This window comes from Erithacus rubecula (genome assembly GCF_903797595.1).
Source record: "Erithacus rubecula genome assembly, chromosome: W".
Lineage (NCBI taxonomy): Eukaryota > Metazoa > Chordata > Aves > Passeriformes > Muscicapidae > Erithacus > Erithacus rubecula.
The window spans coordinates 2,965,329-2,986,465 of record NC_136690.1 but is presented as its reverse complement, the minus strand read 5'-3'; the positions used below and the strand labels follow the sequence as shown (position 1 = coordinate 2,986,465).

The 21,137-nt window shown below is 42.5% G+C and overlaps 1 protein-coding gene across 5 annotated transcripts in view; it reads right to left on the bottom strand.

Moving 5' to 3' along the window:
• LOC306814053 (zinc finger RNA-binding protein) overlaps window positions 1-13,035 on the bottom strand; it is a 64,539-nt gene extending 51,504 nt beyond the window's left edge. For 4 of the 5 annotated variants that reach the window (XR_013777079.1, XR_013777080.1, XM_079329754.1 and 1 more), the window contains exons 1-3: window positions 12,798-13,035; window positions 12,467-12,551; window positions 4,031-4,313 (exon numbers count right to left, since the gene is read on the bottom strand). Coding sequence is in view for 3 of the 5 variants with exons in the window: in XM_079329754.1 (XP_079185880.1) it covers window positions 4,031-4,313; window positions 12,467-12,551; window positions 12,798-12,834 (405 nt within the window). In the remaining 2 variants the exon portion in view is untranslated. The remainder of the gene's footprint in view (window positions 1-4,030; window positions 4,314-12,466; window positions 12,552-12,797) is intronic. The other variant, XM_079329756.1, reaches the window with a different exon arrangement.
• Between the last annotated feature and the right edge of the window lie 8,102 nt (window positions 13,036-21,137).

Genomic DNA, 21,137 nt, shown 5'->3' with positions numbered 1-21,137 from the left:
TCTTTTCTTCTTGGTATTAGAGGTAGTGATCCTTTTTACAGATGAATCATAACTGGGAGGCTCACTGAGCAGACAATTTTCTTCTAAATTATCTAAATCTTCATATGGCTGGCTCTCTAGATCCACAGCCTCATACTTATTCTGAAGCAGCATCTGGCTGGGGGATGCGGAGGGGTTTTTATTATTACCTCCCCGAGTGGGGACCCATTTCCACTCCCCTTCATTTACTGGGTGCTTTTCTATTGCTTGAGAGTGGGAGGCATATGAGTCCTCAGACTCTTGGTCAGAGGCCTCCCTTAAAGATGGAAGGGCTGAACTCCACGAGTCTATTTCCCTTTCACTTTCCCTGATTCTTCTTAATCTTTCAACTTCCCCCCTAAGCTCAGCCATCAGTGAAAGGAGGTCATTCACCTGTTCACACCACAGGCAGGCCTCCTCCACTACACCCCCTGACACCACTGATAAGCTCAAACACTGGGCAGGAATGGGTCTGTACAGATGCATCCTTTTTGGAGGGCTCCACTTGGTCACATACACTTACACCAACCACAGTTTTCGACCGTGTAGAAACCATCATTAACAGAAACCTCAAATGCAAGCAGACAGCAGAAAAAAACAAAAGCAACACAGAGGACACCTTACTAGCAGGAAAACTTGCAACCCTGCCTGCTTGCCCTGCCTGCGCGAACTGCTGTGCAAACTGCGGTGCTCATGCCCCAGCTCCTGTTTGCACGCTCTGGGTCTCGCTCTGGGTCTCCCGTGCTCCCCAGAGTCCTCTTATCTGCCACTCAGCAACGAAGGAAGCTCCACCCCTCGTTCCTCGATGACTCACAAAAGCAAACCACTCACCTGCTCAACGATCTAATAACCAGCCACTCAGCAGCAATCAAAGGAAGTTCCACCCCTTGTTCTGGAATGGCTCACCAATGATGAAATATATAATAAATGATGAAACCTTCTTGATCCAGCTACAGGAGATATGGCATTTGCAGGTTCTTGTCCTGCTGGGGGGCTTCAACCACGCCAACATCTGCTGAGAAAGTAGCACAGGGAGCTCTAGGCAATCCAGGAGACTCCTGGAATGCATGGAAGATAACTTCTTGAGCTAGATAATAGACAGTACTACCAGAGGGGATGCAATACTAGACCAGATGGTCACCAATGTAAGTGAGCTAATGAGGGTCATCAAGATTGGAGGCAGCCTGGGCTGCAGTGATCATGCACTCATGGAGTTTGTAGTCCTGAGGAATATGAACACTTGTCAGGTGGATAAGTGGATAGACTGCAAGACAGACTGGGAGAGCAAAGTCCCTCCCACTGTAAGAGAATATCAGGTTTATGACCACCTGAGGAACCTGAACATACATAAGTCTATAGGACCTGATGGGATGAATCAGTCCTGAGGGAATCAGCTGATGTAGGTGCCAAGCCATTCTCCATCATATTTGAAAAGTCATGGCAGTCACGTGAAGTCCAGGGTGACTGGAAAAAGGGAAACACTGCACCCATCTTTAAAAAGGGTATAAAGGAAGACCCTGGAAAGTACTAACCTGTCAGCATCACATTTGTGCCTGGGAATTCTGGAACAGATCCTCCTAGAAGCTCTGCTAAGGCACATGGAAGACAGGGAGGGGGTTCAGCACATACAGCACTGCTTCACCAAGGGCAAGTCTGACCAACCTAGTGGCAATCTATGATGGACTGACTCCATCGGTGGACAAGGGAAGTGCTACAGATGTCCTTTATTTAGACTTCTGTAAAGCCTTTGACATGGTCCCCCACAGCATCCTTCCCTCTCAGTTATTCAGTGGATAAGGAATTGCTTGGATGGTTGCATCCAGAGTGTAGCTGTCAACGGCTCAGTGTCCCAATGGACATCGGTGACAAATGGTTTCCTTCAGGGGTTCCTATTGGGTTCAAGTGCTATTCAATGTCTTCATCAATGACGTAGATGAAAGGATCGAGTACACCCTCAGCAAGTTTGCCGATGACACCAAGCTGAGCAGTACAGTTGACACTCCTGAAGGATTGAATGTCATCCAGAGGGACCTGGTCAACTCCAAGATGTGGCCCATGGGAAACTCATGAGGTTCAACAAGACTAAGGGCAAAGTGCTGCACCTGGGTCTGGGCAATCACTTATATCAATACAGGCTGGGGAATGAAGAAATTGAGAGCAGCCCTGCAAGGGACTTGGGGGTGCTGGTGAATGAAATCATAGAATCATTACATTTAGAAAAGACCTCTAAGATCACCAGGTCCAACAGTCAACCTAGCATTACCACCATGTTCACTACTAAGCCATATCCACACATTTTTTGAACATTTCCAGGAATGGTGACTCCACCACTTCCCTGGGCAGCCTGTTACAATGCTTTAGAACCCTTCCCGTAAAGAAGTTTTTCCTAATATCCAAACCAAACCTCCCCTGGTGCAACTTGAGGCCATTTCCTTTTGTGTTGTCACTTGTTACTTGTGAAATGAGACTGAGCCCCACCTCACTACAATCACTTTTCAGAGCAGTAAGATCTCCCCTCAGCCTCTTCTTCTCTGGGCTACATAACCCTACCTCCCTCAGCCACTCCTCAGAAGACTTATGTTCCAGACCCTTCACCATCTTCACTTCCCTTATTTGGACATGCTCCAGTGCCTCAGTGTCTTTCTTGTGGCATTTTTCTTTAATTTAGGGAACTCTATCTGAATGCATCTAATAACTGACTAGTTTAACAACCTCGTAATCATGTGTAAACATGCTACTGGAAGGATTCCTACATTTCAGTTCATTACCATATGTAACAAAGCATAAAGCCCTACAAAGGAATTCATAACATACAGCAACAGTATAGTAGCTTTAAACAAATAAAAATGCAAATTAGAGTCTAGATAATGCAGCAAAAAAGGTGATAAAAATACAAATAAAGCTCACATTTCTAATAGAAAACTACTTGGCCATGTAAAACCACTGATCTTTCTGCATCTAAGCTGTCTGATTGAAACCAATGGGATAGGGTTATTGATGTGTATATATCCTTGCATTGTGTCAATCTAGACAGACAGAAAAGACTGCAACTTCTCACTCTTTGGAGTAAACACTTATCTTAAATAAGTCCCAAGATAACCACTACATACTGCAATCTTCCAACTGCAAAACTCATGTAGCACTGATTTGTACTGCTAAGTTTATTTCTGAAGAGGAATACCAGTCACTGACAGGATGTCGTTTCATAAGACATTTAAGCTAGTGTAAGAATGGGAGGTTGTCTGAGGTACCATCACATCTCTCTTCACCCTACATGATCCCACATCCATCTCTTGCATTGGCACCACAATTGTGCAGAACCAAGGAAATTTTGCAGAAGCCTGTCAATCCTATGAAAAGATGCTGTTCATTTTTTAGTTGATTAACCTTCTGTGGAATCCTTATCCTGAACTGACCCATCCAAATGCTGACAACTGCTAGATTCAATGCAAAGAAATGTCAGTAAAGGTCAGAGCAAGATGAAAACAGGCAAGTTTCCTTTTGTAAAAGCCTGTAGCCATACAAGGGTAGGCAGTAGTCTCACAAAGGGTACCCAAAATCTACTCAAAAGAGAGTAATCTTCTAATCTCTTACATTTGGTACTAGAGCTCCTGTGGCAACCAGGAATCTGACAAGGGAAATACTTCTATCTCCCACTGAAAATTTTTATTGAAAGTTTTTTCATCTAAATCAGTTCCATGACCCGTTTACCTGCATGCCACTTGAACAGTTAGGCTAGCCAAGACAAGTATTTCAGCAGTAGTTCACAAAATCATTTGGAGATAAATGTCAATACATTGTTTATTGTGTGAATGTCTAAATCTTAGCAGTATTACTGCTGATAAACCTCTATACATACCATACAGGACAGCAGTCACTTCACATTCTATCACAGTTTTAGCTGTGAGTCATGGAAGAAAAAATATAAATAACACCACATTCTCTTATCCAAACAGGTCTCCTCCTTTTAACACATCATTTAAAAACTACACAATTTTTTTTTAAAACACACCTGGTAATTCTGCGTAGTGACAGGAGGTGGTGGTGGTGGAGCTTCTTGTTGCCTCTGTGTATAACCATAATCTGTAGCTGTGTGCGCTGTAGAATAGCCTCCATAAGCAGCAGCTGTTGCAGCAGCTGCAACAGCTACTGGAGGAGGCCTGGCTACTGCAACTGTAGCTGCTGCTGGAGCATAGGCTGCAGTGACTGTGTGCGCAGCAACTGGTGCCTGGTGGACAGTGTAGCTGGCAACTGTAGTTGGATGGGAATAAGCTACACCCGAAGCTGGCTGCTGGCTACATTGGAAAAAGACAGTAAGTAAATAATTAGATTAATCCAACATACTCACCTAACATCTAAACATTTAAAACTCCCAGATTTGATTCATACTTGTCTGTTCTACAAACAGACCTGGAACAGCTATCATACACTGTAATTATTTTTATTACTGCTTATCCACCCCATTAAAAAGGCTGTATCATTTTGAAGTTTCTGTGAATGCAAATATATCATGCAGGCAATGACTTTCTTCTTAGCAAGGAGTGGTAGTAACTGTGTTCCACTGCTTGAAAATAACCCAAGCCTTTTATTCAAAATAATACAGAAGGTCTTACAGAATTATCTTTTCATGACCAATAAGTTTTTAAGTGTTTTAGTGGGTCTTCAATAAAACTGATATACCTGTCAAATTAGGAAAAATACTGTTTTTCTGTGAGAGCTCATTACTGATATGCACTTGCATTATGTTTTTCAGTAAATCATATTAAAGTAATGAGACTTTAAATACTTATGGGAAAAATAGCTCAGAACTCTTAAATGTAAGGAAGAGACACTAAATATTTCTGATGTGGGAGTTTTCCCACAAAAATTGAAAATTATAAAAGCTGGCTCCACTCACTCATACAGAAGTCCACTGCCTCACAACATGAAGCATCAAATAAATGAGCAGTCAAATCAAGCAAGACAACTGCTACCAAAAGTCTGGCAATCTTCCAGGCACATGATGAGACTAATTTGCTTCTCTTTAATGTGCAGGTAAAACATTACTATGCAGCTATTTATTAAGAATAAATAAATATTAATAGTGGAAATAAAAATGGTTTCTAAGACTTAATTATGTGAACTGAAACTAATATTGCTGTCCTATAATTGCTTATAACTTTGCATTATTATTAAAATCCTATAATAGCTATTTTTAAACAAATAAAGTGAACTGGGCAAAATACCACTATCTGGAACAATTATATTAAATAGGGGATTGAGTGATTGTTATGAAATTTTTAGTACCCTTCCTGTAGTGATTTTCAATATTTTAGAGTCTCTCTAGAGTTTCACATCTCCATAGCACTATTAAAAGATTATTCAAAAACAATTCCATGCCTATCTAGGAGGCAGTATCCCCTAATTTTTAGAAAAAAAAAAATTATATCTTGTTAGAAGTAAACATACTCAGTGTCAAAGTGGAATTTCAGCATCATTATGCTCAAAACCAAAAGGAATGAGTTACAGTATTTATTTCCTAAAGACTGCAATATTGTCTCCGACAAAGCTATCAGGAACAAAGCACCTTTTAACTATAGTTAATATTATTTTTGCAAAAGACATTTCCATAACTCCTTTTAGCTTAATAACTTTTAAGAAAAACTTATTTTTAAATTTTAATTACAGCAGAATCCATCAACTTCATTATATTTTTTTAAAAAAAAATCCTTACAGCAGAAACACACAGAAAAAAATGTTATTATTATTGTACTTACACACCTGGACTCCACCTTCTTCCCGTTTAAGGCCTCTGTTTGCTTTAAAAACCACTTGCATTTCATCCAAATTTAATTCAGTTGTAAGTTGTACTCACAATTATGTTTCATTTAATTTTCAACTTCTTAGTATAACAGTGGAAGGAAAAGACCTGACTCACTCTGGTGTAGCTCCCACCACTGCTTGATATATATAGACAGTTTATCTATTTTGTCAATTTAAAGTGAGAAATCAGACTCTGTCAGAAGATTCAGGAAGACTATTTTATGATAGTAAAAGTGAATGACAATCCATAAAATTAGGCTGTATTATCTAGATAACTAACAGTACAGAAGTGTAAAATATTCATATGTTCTGAGGTAATTCATATTATCATATGTATCTACTAAAAATACATTACATTGGGAAAACAGGCAGCAGACTTTATCTCAGACTGCACTCGAACACATCAACAGTCTAATACTGCCAACAAGGAAGTCTTCCTCCCCACTCTTGTTCCTCCTTCCTCCCATATACCAAACCTGACTATGCCATCCTATTTCATCCCTAGTGCTAGTTCTGCTACTTGTCAAGCTATTTATTGCACTTATTTAACTCATTAATCTAGCAGAAAACTATACGATTTTTTTAAATTATTTTTTTCCTGAGTTCATTTTCTAACGTGGTAGAAATATCAGACACATAGCTCACAAAACAGTCTGCTGAGCGCTAGAACCCACATAAGTTATACATATGGAAGCACGGGAAAATAATCAAATAATGGGAGAGGGAAAGAACAGGGACCTGCCCAGGAAGCATTAATCTGTCTCAAGTTTCATGAAACCCTGCTTAAGTTACTGTTACAAAATACAATACAGTGTTAACACATTATGAGGCAACAGTATCAGTCTATCAAGGAAAATGCTTTTGTTCTCAGAATATATATAGATGATTAACACTGCCTGACAGTTTTCAGTGTTTAATATTGTGAAGAGATTGTGATCATTATGAGCAGAACTATTAACAAGATTCTGCTAACAGACAATTTTATTTCTTCAGTGCTATTTTTGTACCAAACTTCCTTATCATGGTATAGAATTAGCAGCTCAATTGATTTTATTTCTAAGGCTAATATAATTCTATGACCATGTTTATTTTAGCAAATCTGTTCCCCTTGCTTATGCAACATCATGCAGAGCTAGTGATCAAGTTTGCAAGACCACAAGAAAAATATTCTAGAATTGACTGCTACTTCATTTTTAAAAGTTGTGTTACAGAAATTCATATCAACTTATTTTCTAAATTTATGTTTCTTTTTCTCCCCATGGTCTTACTGAGAACCTTTTAAGATAAAGATGACTAGATACCTTCAGGTAATTCATTTATAATCAAAATATTTTTGTGTCACTGTCATTTAACTTGCAAGATATTTTCATCCTTGTTTGGTGATCAGTGTCTCATCACATTTGCAAGGATGAACTTACTTCCCTTCAGACTATTTTGCTAGCTCCCTCTTCGACCAATCTTTCTTGAAATGTTTCATTGCACGCATCCTAGTATTATCTATTCTTTCATTACTACAGATGGCAAGAACTCTATGGATCATTTGAGATGAAGTTTCAGCTGTGCCACTCACTCTGCTCCAGACTTTCTTCGCAAAGAATCTAGCTTCCTCAGAGCAGCTTCTTGTAAAGCTACCTGTGTATTGACCACATTTCCCTTGCATCAAATATCACAGCACACCATAAATAATGACTCAAGACCAGTCCCTAGAGTACTCCATTGTAACTACTCCTCTTTGATAATCACTCTTATAATTCTACTAATCACCTCTACCAGTTCCTCCTCTACAATTCTTTTACTAATCTCTAACTTAAGTAATAATTCTCTATATTGCACCACATCAAGTATTTCAACTTAGTCCTAATAAATAAGACTCAATACCTTAGGCACTTGATCAAGTTATTAGAGCAACAATGAAATACGGTATGTCAGCTGAGCTATGGTAACAAACCACATCTGCTCTTTATTGCAACAAAGAAAGTAATTCATTTTAGCTGAATCTCCTAACATAGAGGGGAAAAAATTGAACCAAATTACAAGCAGACAGAGAAGCTAACTGATTGACCTGGTACCTTAGTGAGTTTTCTTTTGTCATGGTTTGAATTAGGTTTGCCAATTTTAATATACTCAATTTCTCTTTTGAGATCGAATTTAGGAGCAAAAAACAAGGCAGGCCTAAAAATTGAAAGGGTATAAAGAAGAAATGTATTAATAACACAGAGAAAATAAGGAATTTGGAATAAAATTTCCAGATCACTCCCTCCTCCCCCCAGCTTCCATATTTCTTAACAACAACATACAGAGAACACTTCAGTCAGTCATTCACTTAAATAATCATTTAAGTCCACTCTAGAGAGAGAAGTTCCTTCTTGGTTTAGCCATAGGGTTTGTCTTCACTTTCATAATTTGCATCTGCCCGGGAAAATCTGCAAATCACAAAACTCCTCCCATCTTCACAGTCTTTCCAGAGCTGTGTTATGGGTCATGTCAAACTCTTGGGGTATTACTTTTAAGGGCAAGCTGTTCAAAGGCAAAAATTCTCTTCACCTCTTTTCCCACCAAATGTCTCTGTTAATCTTTCTAGTCTCCAGAACAGAGACCCCCATTCCCTCAGAGCAAAGGATCCTTTTCTCAAACACTTCAAACCCCCCATGTATTTCTCCACAATTTAAGGGAATTTTCAGTGTAGTCCAGTCCCCCATAGCTTACAAAAAAGGTTTTTCAGCCAACCTTTTCATGGCATCTCCTCAATCTCTTCCCATCTGGAAACTTGGCTCCCACTTGACTGACTTTAGTATACATAGTGCTTTATTCCTCTCATTCAAGGGAGGTCAGGAGATCTGCAGTCTTATCCAAGCATTAAAAGGGCTAAAACTGCACACAGAAGGTGAAGGGAACCGGCAAGGCCCTGCTGGAGACCTGCCAGGACATGCAGGCTGCGTGAGGGAGGCTTCACCTCCCATGGCTGCTTTGAGCTGGCAGCAGAGGCTTCTCTGTCTCTCTCTCTTTCCCCTGGCCATCAGGGCCCCTAGTTGAAAACGGGGGGAGGCCTCGGTGGCTTCCTCACCCCTGCCCGGCCAGGCCGCATGGGGAGGGGGGCCGGGCCAGGCCGACCCTACCTCTCTGGAGGCCAGAAGACAAAACAGGGAGTTTCACTTTACCGATGTGATTCATGAAAGCGAAGTAACTTTTTAATTAGTTACCCAGGCTGTCAGTCATTAAATCAGCCCTCCAATTGGTCCCTGCAGCTCACAGAGGAAGTTCTCATAGTGGAAACAGCCCCTGTCTGTGTCTGTGCTTTGTGCTCCTCCTCCTTTTATGCAAAACCAGCACATCTTTGTAGATCAATTCTTCTCTTCCCTCAAATAATTTCTAATATCCTTAATAGCATCTTTGAGTTCAAAGAATTCTAGTGCTCTTTATATGAAAAGATGTGTAGTTCAACTGGCTTTACTAACTAGACAGAAGTTAAAAGTGACAGAATAATTTAGGTTGAAACAAAGATTATGAGGTCATCTGTTTTAACCCTGTGCCCAAAGCACAACTAATAACAAAGTTGCATTAGTTTTCCCAGGGCTTTGTGTCCAGGCAGGTCCCAATCATCTCCAAGAATGGAGAATTCAAGACTGCTCTAGACAACCTGTTCCAATGTCTGAGCACCCTCACTGTCCAAATTTTTTTCCTTAGTTTATGAAAAGATTGTTTCAAAAGCAAATGACTTCTAAACCAACACTTATTTAAAGCAAACCCAGTTTGTGAACATATGCATATGTTCCCTTACTCTTATCCTTTCTTTTCCCTTACACATTTTCTTAAAATATATTTTCATGCTTTCATATTGTTATATTACTATAGATAATAATAACCCAAATGGCTACATACCTGCTTTCCATTGCAACCAAACTGTTCTAAAATAAACCCTATATGTATATATTTACAAACATCAATCAGTGTCATTTCACTCTAATCTACCCCAAGGGATTAACAAGAACCTAGGTTACCCTTGCCTTCTAGGGTGGGTCATAACACCAGTTATGTACCAGTCTAGAACATCTGGTAACATCATACACTGCACTTGAATACAAAACTAGCTATAATTGCAAGAGTTCACTTCCATATGGCTACCTAGAAGACTGCATCTTAATCTAAACTCACAGGCATTGTCATTTGATCTGGACCTTACCTGCAAAGACTCACCACGCTTAGCAATTCAAAGTTAACAATTCACTCCTAACTGCCCAAGAATCTCGCATCTGTGACCCATCTCATTAGAGTAGGTACATGGTATGAACATAAGTAAGATGACACTCCGATGCTCAAAAGTTCTTTATCTTGTTAACAGGAACCAAAATCTTAACACAACATTAATTGAGACCATCACATTTGCACACTTCTCTGTCCAAACATTTCTCAATGTCCCTATCTCTCTATCAGCATTCCCACATTTCAGTCAGCCAACTTCAAAATAAAAGCATAATTATGCCTCTTCTCCAGCAGTGAATCAAGAATGCTGTTTTTTACACACGAAAAACATGCCAATATTAGGTTCTTAATGTCAAACTGAATAGACACACAGTGGCCTACAGAGTGCACACACACACAAACTAGAGGATTAGTATCACCAAATTTCACATTTATTTCAGGCTTGTAAATAGATGGATTAATAGTTACTTAAATAAGTAGCAGAGTTTTGCATTGCATGCAGGTTTATAACCCTAGGCCCAGTACCACTACTAGCACAAAGGTACTGCAATATTCAGGGAAATTTTTTGTATTGGCATTTGCATAATCTAATGCTTCTCATTAAATCATGATGTCATTACATTAAGATAAACTCCCTTTTAGACATTGACTCCTGTGTTTTCTGTTCAAAATATTAAATTCATTCATATGAAAGGACTGCTTTAACACTGCTTTGTCTCTTCACTTTCAGACATGGTAAATTTACAAACCATTTCTAGGATAGAGTCTTTTACTGATACGTAAATGGAATAGTACCTTGTACTTTTGATAGCAAAGGAAAAAGCTTCTTTCAATCAGTCTTTCAATTTTCTCAAGAATAGATTTAGGATTAACTATGAAAACAGTTTTGAACTTGAACTGTATTCCAATTATATGGTTTTAAGGAAATTTCAAATTAGTTGTTCAGGTTCTTAAGTCTACAGACCCTCTCAGCTCCACAATAAAAGGAATAGCAATCTATAAAAATGAATCTCCACTTCAAAATTGCAGATATATATGGATTTCAGTTTATTCACTCAAAGATTGTTTATTTACTTACAAAAAAATCCCTCTATGTTATTTAAAAATTCCTTCATACCCCATGACAACCCAGTTTCAAATTTCACAACTGTTAAGTAAAACATAAATATACTGTGAGCACCTAATAAAAAAAAAACCAAAAATATTAGCTAAATTTAATCCTCTCCTTTAACTATCATACATTGGAGTAAATGAAAATTAATTTATTTTATATCCATTTCCAGAAAATAATTACTTGGGAGTCATTCCAAGACCCACATAAAACTGTATATTCCTGAAACTATGTCAGGTTTGCAATTTTGATTAGCTAGATAACAGTAGCACACATCTGCATTCATTTGCCAATAATCCCTCATCTTTCATATATTTGCTTTATTCTTCTATTATCCTGTTAACCAAGACTTAGGAGTCAAGGAAGGCCTTTATTATGAATTTATGAAACAAATAACAAATATTCAAATATGAACTTCAAGGTGCTATTCCAACACAAGCCAAAAATGTGATGATGTTCACTACTGTATCTTGGTTTTGCCAAATTAAGTAATTTGATTTCAGAAAAAGTGAGATAATAGTTGCTACCAATTACTTTTTAACAGTGTGACATACCATTTGGCTGCACAAAGAATACAAAGATACAAAAATTTAAGGCAAGATACCTATACAAAATATATGGTTACAGGTCCCTGAGCTTCACTATAAGACCTGCTCCTGATCTTAGATACCCAAGTAGGAAATCTTTTAAAAAGGGGCATGGCTCCAAAAGTACTTTCTCTACTTTCTGATACATTAATTATAACATTGCTTCAGTGGAATGGGACAGTCCCCTGTATTTTCTGGTGCTTCTACTCTTCCCTTATCTATCCAGTCTCCCATAGGTTGGGTTGGTGTAATTTTAACTCGTGTTAAAAAGGATTCCATTCTCCCACACTGACCTAGGGGGAAGCAAAGACTTGGGGAGCAAGCCCCATCTTCACTGAAGAAGTGTCCAGAGGGCAGCAGACAGTAACTTGTTGGCATTGTTGACTCTAAATGGCCATTTTAATTTAAGGGCCTTGGGATCTGATGCTGCCTCCCCCATGGTGTCCGGCTCCACCTCCCCACCCTCACACCACTGGGGATAGAGGGAGGTCCTTACCAGCACAAGAAAACACACCTGCGGGAGAGTCAGATAAGTAGATGGGTCCCAAGCACAACTATCGTGGAGGAGCGGGTTGCAGAAGCAGGCCCCACACGGGGCAGAGGATGGAAGCAGTCCCGAGCACTCACTCGGAGGGGGCGGAGAGATCCCGGTCAGGGACACGAAACCGAAGGCGAAGAGGGAAGTGACTCCGGGCAAGGACAGAGGGAGGGAGGGAGGGATAGGGCAGGAAGGGGTCGCGGTGGTTACCTATACTGGGCAGCAGCCCCGCTATGGGTGAATCCAAAGTAGTTGCCGGTGGCCATTTTGGCATCTTCTCCCAGGCGGCTGGGCACTGTGGCGAAGATAACCAAGAGGCGGCAGCGGTGGGGACCATGACAGGAGGCCCGGCAGGAGGAGGCGGGGAGAGAAAGGGATAGACAGACAAGAGACAGAAGTGCGCGCGAGCGCCAGGTCAGACACGGCGCCTCAGGACCACCGTTCCTCCGCCCCGCGCGCGGGCCGCATGTCCTCTCCCTCGCCGCCGCCCGCCTCCCCCCACGCTCACGGACACACAGAAACATCGAGCGCCATTACTTACCATAGGTGAAAGAAACTACTGGGCATATAGGAATCATGAGTGCAAGCTAGCAGGGACAACGGTGGTTGAACTCTCAACTTTCACCCGTCTTCTCACCGCTGTGTTCGCTCACTCCCTTCCCCCCTCCACACACCTACGGCGACAACGGCAGTGCGGCCGGACCAAGGCCGTGCGCACGCGCGCGATGTGTGAAGGACTGCTAGAAGTTGTAGTTCAGCCAATGGCTACGCCCCCGCCCGCAGAAGAACACCCTCGATGTCGCGTAGGCTGCCACCACACTTGAGGCGTGAATCCTCCTGCGCTGTATGTTGCAAAGGTTCTTGGGAGTTGTAGTTCCCCTCGCTGAGACCCGGGCGCGAGGAAGAGCTGTTCTTAGAGTAACGCTGCACGTACCACTCCTCCTGCCTGTCCCTTTTCTCTCCCTCCTTCTCATCATCCCGTGTCATACCTACAGTCACACTGCACCTCTACCCGTGAACTCATGTTGCAAAGACAGGGTCGGTTTCTCATTCTTGCCTGCAAACCCACAACACATCACAGTAGAGATAGGGAAGATGTGTGCTAATATCTTTACAAACAATTCCATGGGTGAGGGTATGGGTGTTAACAGCTTTGAGATCGGTCTTAATGTCTCTATCAACTTCAAGCCGCAGGTTTGTTACAGAACCCCGACAGTTTGACTCCTGAAACAGACAAATGGGTCCGTACAAGCCTGAACTTCTGAACTTTGAAGGGAAATGCCAGGTTCAAAGGGGGATGTGATTCCTGTCATTATAATCAATATAAACAAGAATACTGAATCCAAAGTAAAGCATAGACATGAGACACAGGAAAATCTAATTTAATTCTATTTGTTTAAATCACTTCGTTATAAATTGTTGATTTTTCTTTGTTTTTATGTATTTTTATTATTTTGTCACTATAATCATGAATTGTATCTACTTTTTATGATTAAGGAAAACGGGAGCTTCTTTAAACATAAGCAGGCTTGTCCCTACTGTTACCTGCTTGCTAAGTGTAACCTGAGAACATGTTCGAGCGCTGTTCCTTATCAACGAACTAATAAATTGCCTTATTGATTGACCTACCCAATTGTGGTAATTTATAACAGTGTCATTATAGAAATACACCATAGGATCAATACAAACAAAAAATATTAATTCAAAGTAAAGCATGGACATGAGACACAGGAAAATATAATGATTTCATTATATTTGTTTAAATCACTTTGCTGTGCTATTTGGTTTTATGTATTTTTTTTTTACTTTACCATTATAATCATGAATTGTATGCACTTTTTATGTATAAGGAAACGCAGGCTTGTGCAAGCAGGAACAGACTTGTCCCTGCTGTTGCTTACTAGGAGTGTAATCTGACAACATGTTCAAGCCTTGTCCAGACCTGGTAGGGGCTTGTGGCCACTGACGCTTGAGTGCTGGCTAAATTGTTAGGGCTTGTTCAGACTTGTACCCCAGCACACTGAGCATGTCACAGCCCACCAAGAAACTGCCTATAAAAGAGGCAGTGACCAAAGGTGAGACGGACGTGTTGGTGGAGCGCAGACTCCCCACGTCCCCAGCGCTGCACTGCCTGTTCCTTATCAACGAATTAATAAATTGCCTTATTGATTGACCTACCTGATTTTGGTGAGTAATATATAACAGGGATATGTGGTAGGCGATTCGGGAAGGCTGTACGTTCCTAGTACCTCAGCCAATGGGGAAAGGAAGAAGGCAACGTGCGGCCAGGAGTTTAGGTTAAAAAAAAACAAAAAACGAGAGAGAACCCCGTGGATGTGTTCCCCAACGGACCCTCTCCTTTTTGAAAGGAATGTTACATTTGTCTTTACAAACAAGCTGTAGATCTGCTGATAGATAAGGTAAGCACAAAGAGATAAAAGAAACAATGGGAGAGATTACACTGATTGATGAATGGGAAAAGAGATTTGCCTTTACAAACAAACTGTAGGTTTGCTGGTAAATGAAATTGGGTAACAGAAGATGAAAGAAGCAACAGGGGGAATGTCAGGTGTCAGGCGTTCCGGGAAGTCTGTACCTCTCAAGTACCTCAGCCAATGGGGAAAGAGAGAGGGAAATGCGGCCGGGAAATTAGGATAAAAAGGGAGGCTGTATCCTCCAAAAATTTGAGAGATACCAGGGGAATTCCCCATGGCCTCTCCCTTTATTCGAATAAAGCAAAAAGGACTCCTCTGTCTCCTTTTTGGACATAAACCTCTGGTGTTTGTGGATTAATTTTCCTTACAATTGGGGGCTCTGTCCGGCATATTTCCACCATCCGGGGCAGCAGGCAGCTGGTGGAGCTGAAGGCGCCTCACCCAGTTTCGGTGATCAGCTCCCCTGGGTGCCAGCTTGCACCGGGCGATCGATTGGGTTCCCGAGACTGTCCAGGAGACACAGGAGTCCCGGACCAGGGGGGTCCGTGAAGAGTCCCCAGCGAAGGACCACTGAAAATCTCACCATTGAGTAAAGTGGGATCCTCGGGGAGCAAACCTGGCAGGGCACCCATGGAGGGCAGCACAGTACACCTGGGAGGGCGCCAATGGAGGGCAGCCATGGAGGGTAGCACAGGTGAAACACGGAGCCCATGGGAGGGTAGCATAGGTACACCTGGCAAGGCAGCCATGGAGGGTTGGTTGCACAGGTGAAACAGGACACCCATAAAGGGTTGGAAGGGTGAAGCTGGGGAAGGGCCCCCAGAAAGTTCCTTGGGGAGAATGCTGAGGTCTTGGGACAGATTGTATATTCACCCAGAAGTAACTATGGAAATTATGATAAAATATTGTTATTTTGTGTGGCCAGAGTATAAGTTGGCAAAGGGGCTTATAAGGCCATGTTATATAGATGTCCTGGGGGGGCAAAAAGGGGGGTCGAGAAGGGGTCTGATAGTTCATGACCTGAGGGGCAAAAAAGGAGAGTCGAGAGAGGGTCTCGACAGCGGCAGGTGGATGGAGAGTGTTTGTGCGTTAGAACAGAATTGGTTGAAGAGGAGCGTGTGATAGATATGGGTGAGACGATGAGCGGCAGGTCCCAGCACGGATGCTGGGGGCTGTGGGGCTGCCGGGGCTCAGCGCCGGGCTGTGCCTGACCCCGCCAGCACTGGGCAGGGCCGGCAGTGTCCACTGGCCCCATGAGGCTTGGGATGCCCCGCCGCCTGTGATACTGCCGGCTGTGCTTGCTGGGAGCAGCGGTGGGGGAGGAGCCATGTTTGGACTGTGACAGGACAGAGACAGGCTCTGGTATACGGTGTGTGATAAAGAGAGTGAGAACAAAAATAAAGGAATATTTGGGAAATGCGGATTATACATGGAAGGATTGGGATTTTCTTTTGGGAATTTTGTTTGGGTCATCAGAGAAACGGATGATTTTGCAGAAAGCTTGTCAGCTGTGGGAGGATGAACATCCACAAGCAGCAGGGGGGGCTGGAGCCAATGCACCTACGGTAGATGATGCCATTCCCCAGGTGGACTCCCAGTGCGACCCAAATAACCAGGCTAGTCTGGCTCGCCTCTGTGATTACCGTGCTTATCTGATCAGGGCAATCACGTCAGCTGCTCCCGAAACAGAGAACAGGAGAAACAGGAAAGTCCCTCTCTTTGGTTGGTAAGGATTAGGGATGCCTTGAGGAAGCATAGGGGGATGGATCCTGAAGGGCCAGCCTTTGACATATTGCTGAAAGTACAATTTGTTACGAAGGCTTGGCCTGATATAAGGAAAGGAGTACAAAAAGATGAAGAGTGGCAAAATAAGCCTCTGGAGGAATTGGTTAGAAAAACACAGCAGATATATATAAGAAGGGATGAGGAAAAGGCAAAGATGACAGCAGTTTCTGCAGCCCCGGAGGAATAAACCACAGGGTCCAAGGGGTCCCCCGGGACAGAGGGGACGGGGTCGGCCACAGGGAAGTGGCAGAGACATTCCCTCTTCAGCAGGGGATAGCCAACCCAAACCGCGGCTAGGGAGGAACCAGTGTGCTATCTGCAGGGCAGAAGGGCATTGGAAAAATGAGTGTCCGCAGAAACAGCTGGACCCTCAGGAGGAGGAAGTCCAGAGGATAATGGAAACAGATTGTTAGGAGTGTCAGGGGCTCCTATTATATCAAGGACCCACCACTCAGGAGCCCTTGATAACTTTTAAGGTGGGTCCGGATCGAGGGGAGGTGTGTTTTCTGGTAGACACAGGGGCCTCCCGATCCACCTTAAATTTTATACCTGGCTGGAAAATTGTCAAAAAGATCAGTGGTTATTCAAGGAGTGTCTGAAAGGAAAGAACAGTTAGTGAAAAGAAGAGTCAAATATTTGGGACACATTCTGACTGAGGAGTTATGGTGTATTGATCCAGAAAGAATAAAAGGGATTTTGCAAATACCATTGCCCCAGGCTAACAAGGAGTTAAAGCGGGTTTTGTGCTTGGTGGGGCACTGCACAGCTTGGATCAAAGATTTTTTCTGTTGTGGCTACACATTTATATAACTTTTTAACCCAAAACAGTCCTAATGTCGTGGTATAGACACGGGAAGGAGGGCAAAGCTTTAAAAAATTAAAAGACAAATTAGTTAATGCCCCAGTCTTAGCTCTTCCAGATGCAGAAAAAGAATTTCAAATACATGTGGATGTTAAACAGGGTCATGCTAAAGGACTTTTGGTACAATAGCATGGAGGGACACACTGTTGCCTATTTTTCTAAATTGTTAGACCCAGTGGTCAGAGGCTGGCCCCATTGTCTGCAGAAACTGTGCAGCCACAGATCTGATGGGGCCTTAGTCCCAAAAACTGACAAGGGGAGGGTATCTGATCATAAAGATTTCACATCAGATTAAAGCTTTGTTAACTGAGAGAGCCTCTAAGTGGATGACGAGTGCTCACTTATTACAGTATGAATCTTGTTTAATGGAACAGGATAATTTAGAATTTAAAAATGGGGAAAATTTTAATCCAGGCTCCTGTTTAAATGGCCCTAAAGAAAGGGGGGACAGGAAGAAACCCATGACTGTATCCAGGTGATAGATCTCCACACAGGGCTGGAGATTTGAGAGATACTCCCTGGCCTGAGGGAGGGAATGTGTTCATTGATGGGTCATCAAGGGTAATAGAGGGAAGCTGTTTACAGGATACTCTATCGTGAATGGGGAACAATTAAAGGAAGGAGGAGGTTACCCCCACCTGGTCAGCTCAGACAGTTGAGCTATATGTGCTTATCAGAGCCTGTGAATTATACCAAGACAAGACAGTGAATGTTTTTACTGATTCTAAATATGCATATGGGGTGATACATACATTTGGGAAACTATGGGAAGAAGAAGTTTCCTTACCCTTGCAATTCTCAGCCTAGAAGGGGGGTAGAGATAAGTGATGTATATATGAAACATTGTGTGGCCTGGATACTGTCTGTTGAGAAATCTCTTCGACAGGAGGCTCAGCTGGCACAGACCCTGCCTTTGGACTTTGCTGTTCACAGCACCACACCAGGAGATTGGGTCCTAGTTAAGGAGTGGAAAGAACCACCACTGGTGGAGAAGTGATGTGGACCTTTCCAGGTGTTGTTGACCACAGAAACAGCCGTCAAGACAGCTGAACACGGGTGGACCCATCACACTTGGGTCAAGGTCTCTAAGGCCCCAGAGATTTGGACATATCAGCTGGAGAAGAACGGGAAGCCATGACTGACACTCAGCTGGAGTGGACTGCAGCAGTAGCAAGTGCGTCGACATCGAGGGAAGCCTCGTGTGCCTACCCATGGACTGCCTGCTGAAATAGTTTGTGTGGGCATTTGTGAGAGTCCGTCTGAGCCTCTCGTCTGTTTCTGCCCAACGACCCTCGCCTGAGGCCTGTGCTGCCCAGCAATGGGAGGAACACCAAGTGACTGTTCTGCAGGTGATGCCTACCAGGACTGGTTTCTCATGACGACTAGTCACGGGGTGCTGACTCAACAAAGCTCCCACAGATGGAAGAACAATGGACTGGTCAGTATGGGCTATCCTGCGTGTGTTCATAATAACAAAGATGGTTTGGTGTTCCTTGAAGCATCCTGTTTCCACGTGTTCCTCAGGGTTATGAGCTCCACATACAATAGTCCATAAATCTTCCCACCTTTTGGCCAGAAGTCACTCGCTTTGGGAAAGGACTATAAAAGTGACTTTCTCAGAGGAGACCCCTGAGATCTCCCCAGACGGCAACAGACATCTATTGGCTGGCTCCACGAGGATTTGTCTGCCCGTCTTGGTAGCTATAATCCCAACCCCCCTTTCTCTCTCTCTCTCTCTCTCTTTCTCTCTCTCTGTCCCACTATCGCATTTTGGTTGGCACTAAATAAAGTGCATTTCTGTAGAAGTAAACTGGTTTTGTCCCCTGCTGTGTCTTTTGCACTCTGAGATCCATAAAAGAATCAGTCACGACTCCCGCTCGGGTTGGGCGGACCGTGACAGCATCCCTCCTCTCGGATCTCCAGTCATTGGGGTCCAGCCCTTTGCTGTCACTGTTTTCTTTATGTTAAGCTGTTTCTGTGCCTTCACTCACCACAGATGCAGAAGTCAATGTGAAAGTAAAAATTAGGTTAGGAAATTACATGACACCATTAGAATGTTTCTCTTAATAATCTTACCTTTATATTGTCAGTTTAGGGTGGGGCCAAGAATGGGAAAAGTTTTTAACCTTAGGAGAAGAAGTAGCAAAAACCTTTAACCTTAGCAATTGCTGGGTCTGTGGGGGGCCAGGGAGATCTGAAAACTGGCTATGGGTGGCCAGCCCAGTCAAACCTAAATGGTGGGTTAGCACCCTGAGTGAAGTCCATAATGGAACAGAATTCTGGGATGAAGAAGGAAGTCCATGGCAGCTTCATTCTTCTGAAAGAGGCACTTATTGTCTAAATAGAACAAGAAGCATATATGTGGGAAAAAGTGTTTGTGACTGGACTTTATCTTTGGGTTTAGATTGTTGGACCCCCAAATGCCTCCCTTATGATTGTTCCAGATATCAAGGCAGATGGAATCAAACTCATGTTAAGCTCTCAAATGGTAGCTGGGTAAAGTGTTCCTACCATAATTACCAGAAAACTTTAAAAGGCTGTAAAGCAGTGGTGAGGGATCAAGTTTTCTTTTTACTCCTGATTTTTAAGCTGCCCCTGAGATAATTCCACAAGTAGGACACATGTTATTGGTGACTATTAGTGGAAGTGGCAACACCAGAATGGAACTCGAACTCTTTTTAGCAGGTTCTGGTCCAAATCTAATAAAACAGATCTGGGGTGTAACTGCAGCTGGAAAACTCATGTGGGAGCATGGAAGTGCAAATACTTTGATTCTTATGGCGGGGCAACTATTGTTGGGGGACCACTAGGCCCAGGAAGCAAGCTGTATTTTGATCCCCCAGTGCATCATGAAAATTGGGAAGGTCCCTTTGCCAACGGGACCTGGGCTTTAAAGGGGCATTACTGGATGTTGGTGAAGGATTAGCAAAGACTTATGAATGCCTAGCAAGTAGTTCTGAAACAATAGATGAAATAGAGATGTTAGCAGTAATTGACATAGATGCTGAAAATAGTTATTTTAAGGTTTGAGGCCTCTTCCTTTGTTTAGATAATACCAAATACCACACATGCCAAAGAATCAGCAGCTATCCTGTCTCAAGCCTGGCAGGAAAGGTCTGAAGATAAGGGTAAAGCCATAAAACATGGTAATTTAGTTGTTCCTATAGGTTGCATGCAAATATTAGGAAATTAGTATATTGTATTAGATTGGTTATTGGAATTTAGAATATTTATTATGGAATAATACTTATTGTACTGCAAATGGAAAATCTTTCTGCTTCTTCCTTCTCTCCTCTCTCCTTGCTTTCCTCTTCTTCTTCTCTTCTCCCCCCACTCCTCCTCTCCTCTTCTTTGCTCGTTACCTCTAATCTCTAACCTCTCTCTAAGCTCTCTCTCTTATACCCACACCCTATAATAAAATACAACCCTGAAGAACAGAAAATAATAAGCTCCTGAGTCTGTCCCATGACTGTCCAGAAACCCCCCGGTCTCACAACTGGATTTGTGGCCAACATGCCTATTGCAGGTTACCCCCAAACTGGTCACGGATATTTTATGTGGGGTATATCAGACCATTGTTCTTCTGCTGCCACAAGTTCAGGGAAAGAGAGAGGGAAATGCGGCCTGGAAATTAGGATAAAAGGGAGGCTGTGTCCTCCAAAAATTTGAGAGATCCCAGGGGAATGCCCCATGGCCTCTCCCTTTATTTGAATAAAGCAAAACGGACTCCTCTTTCTCCTTTTTGGACATAAACCTCTGGTGTTTGTGGATTTTCCTGGCAGCAAGATTGTCAGATTAT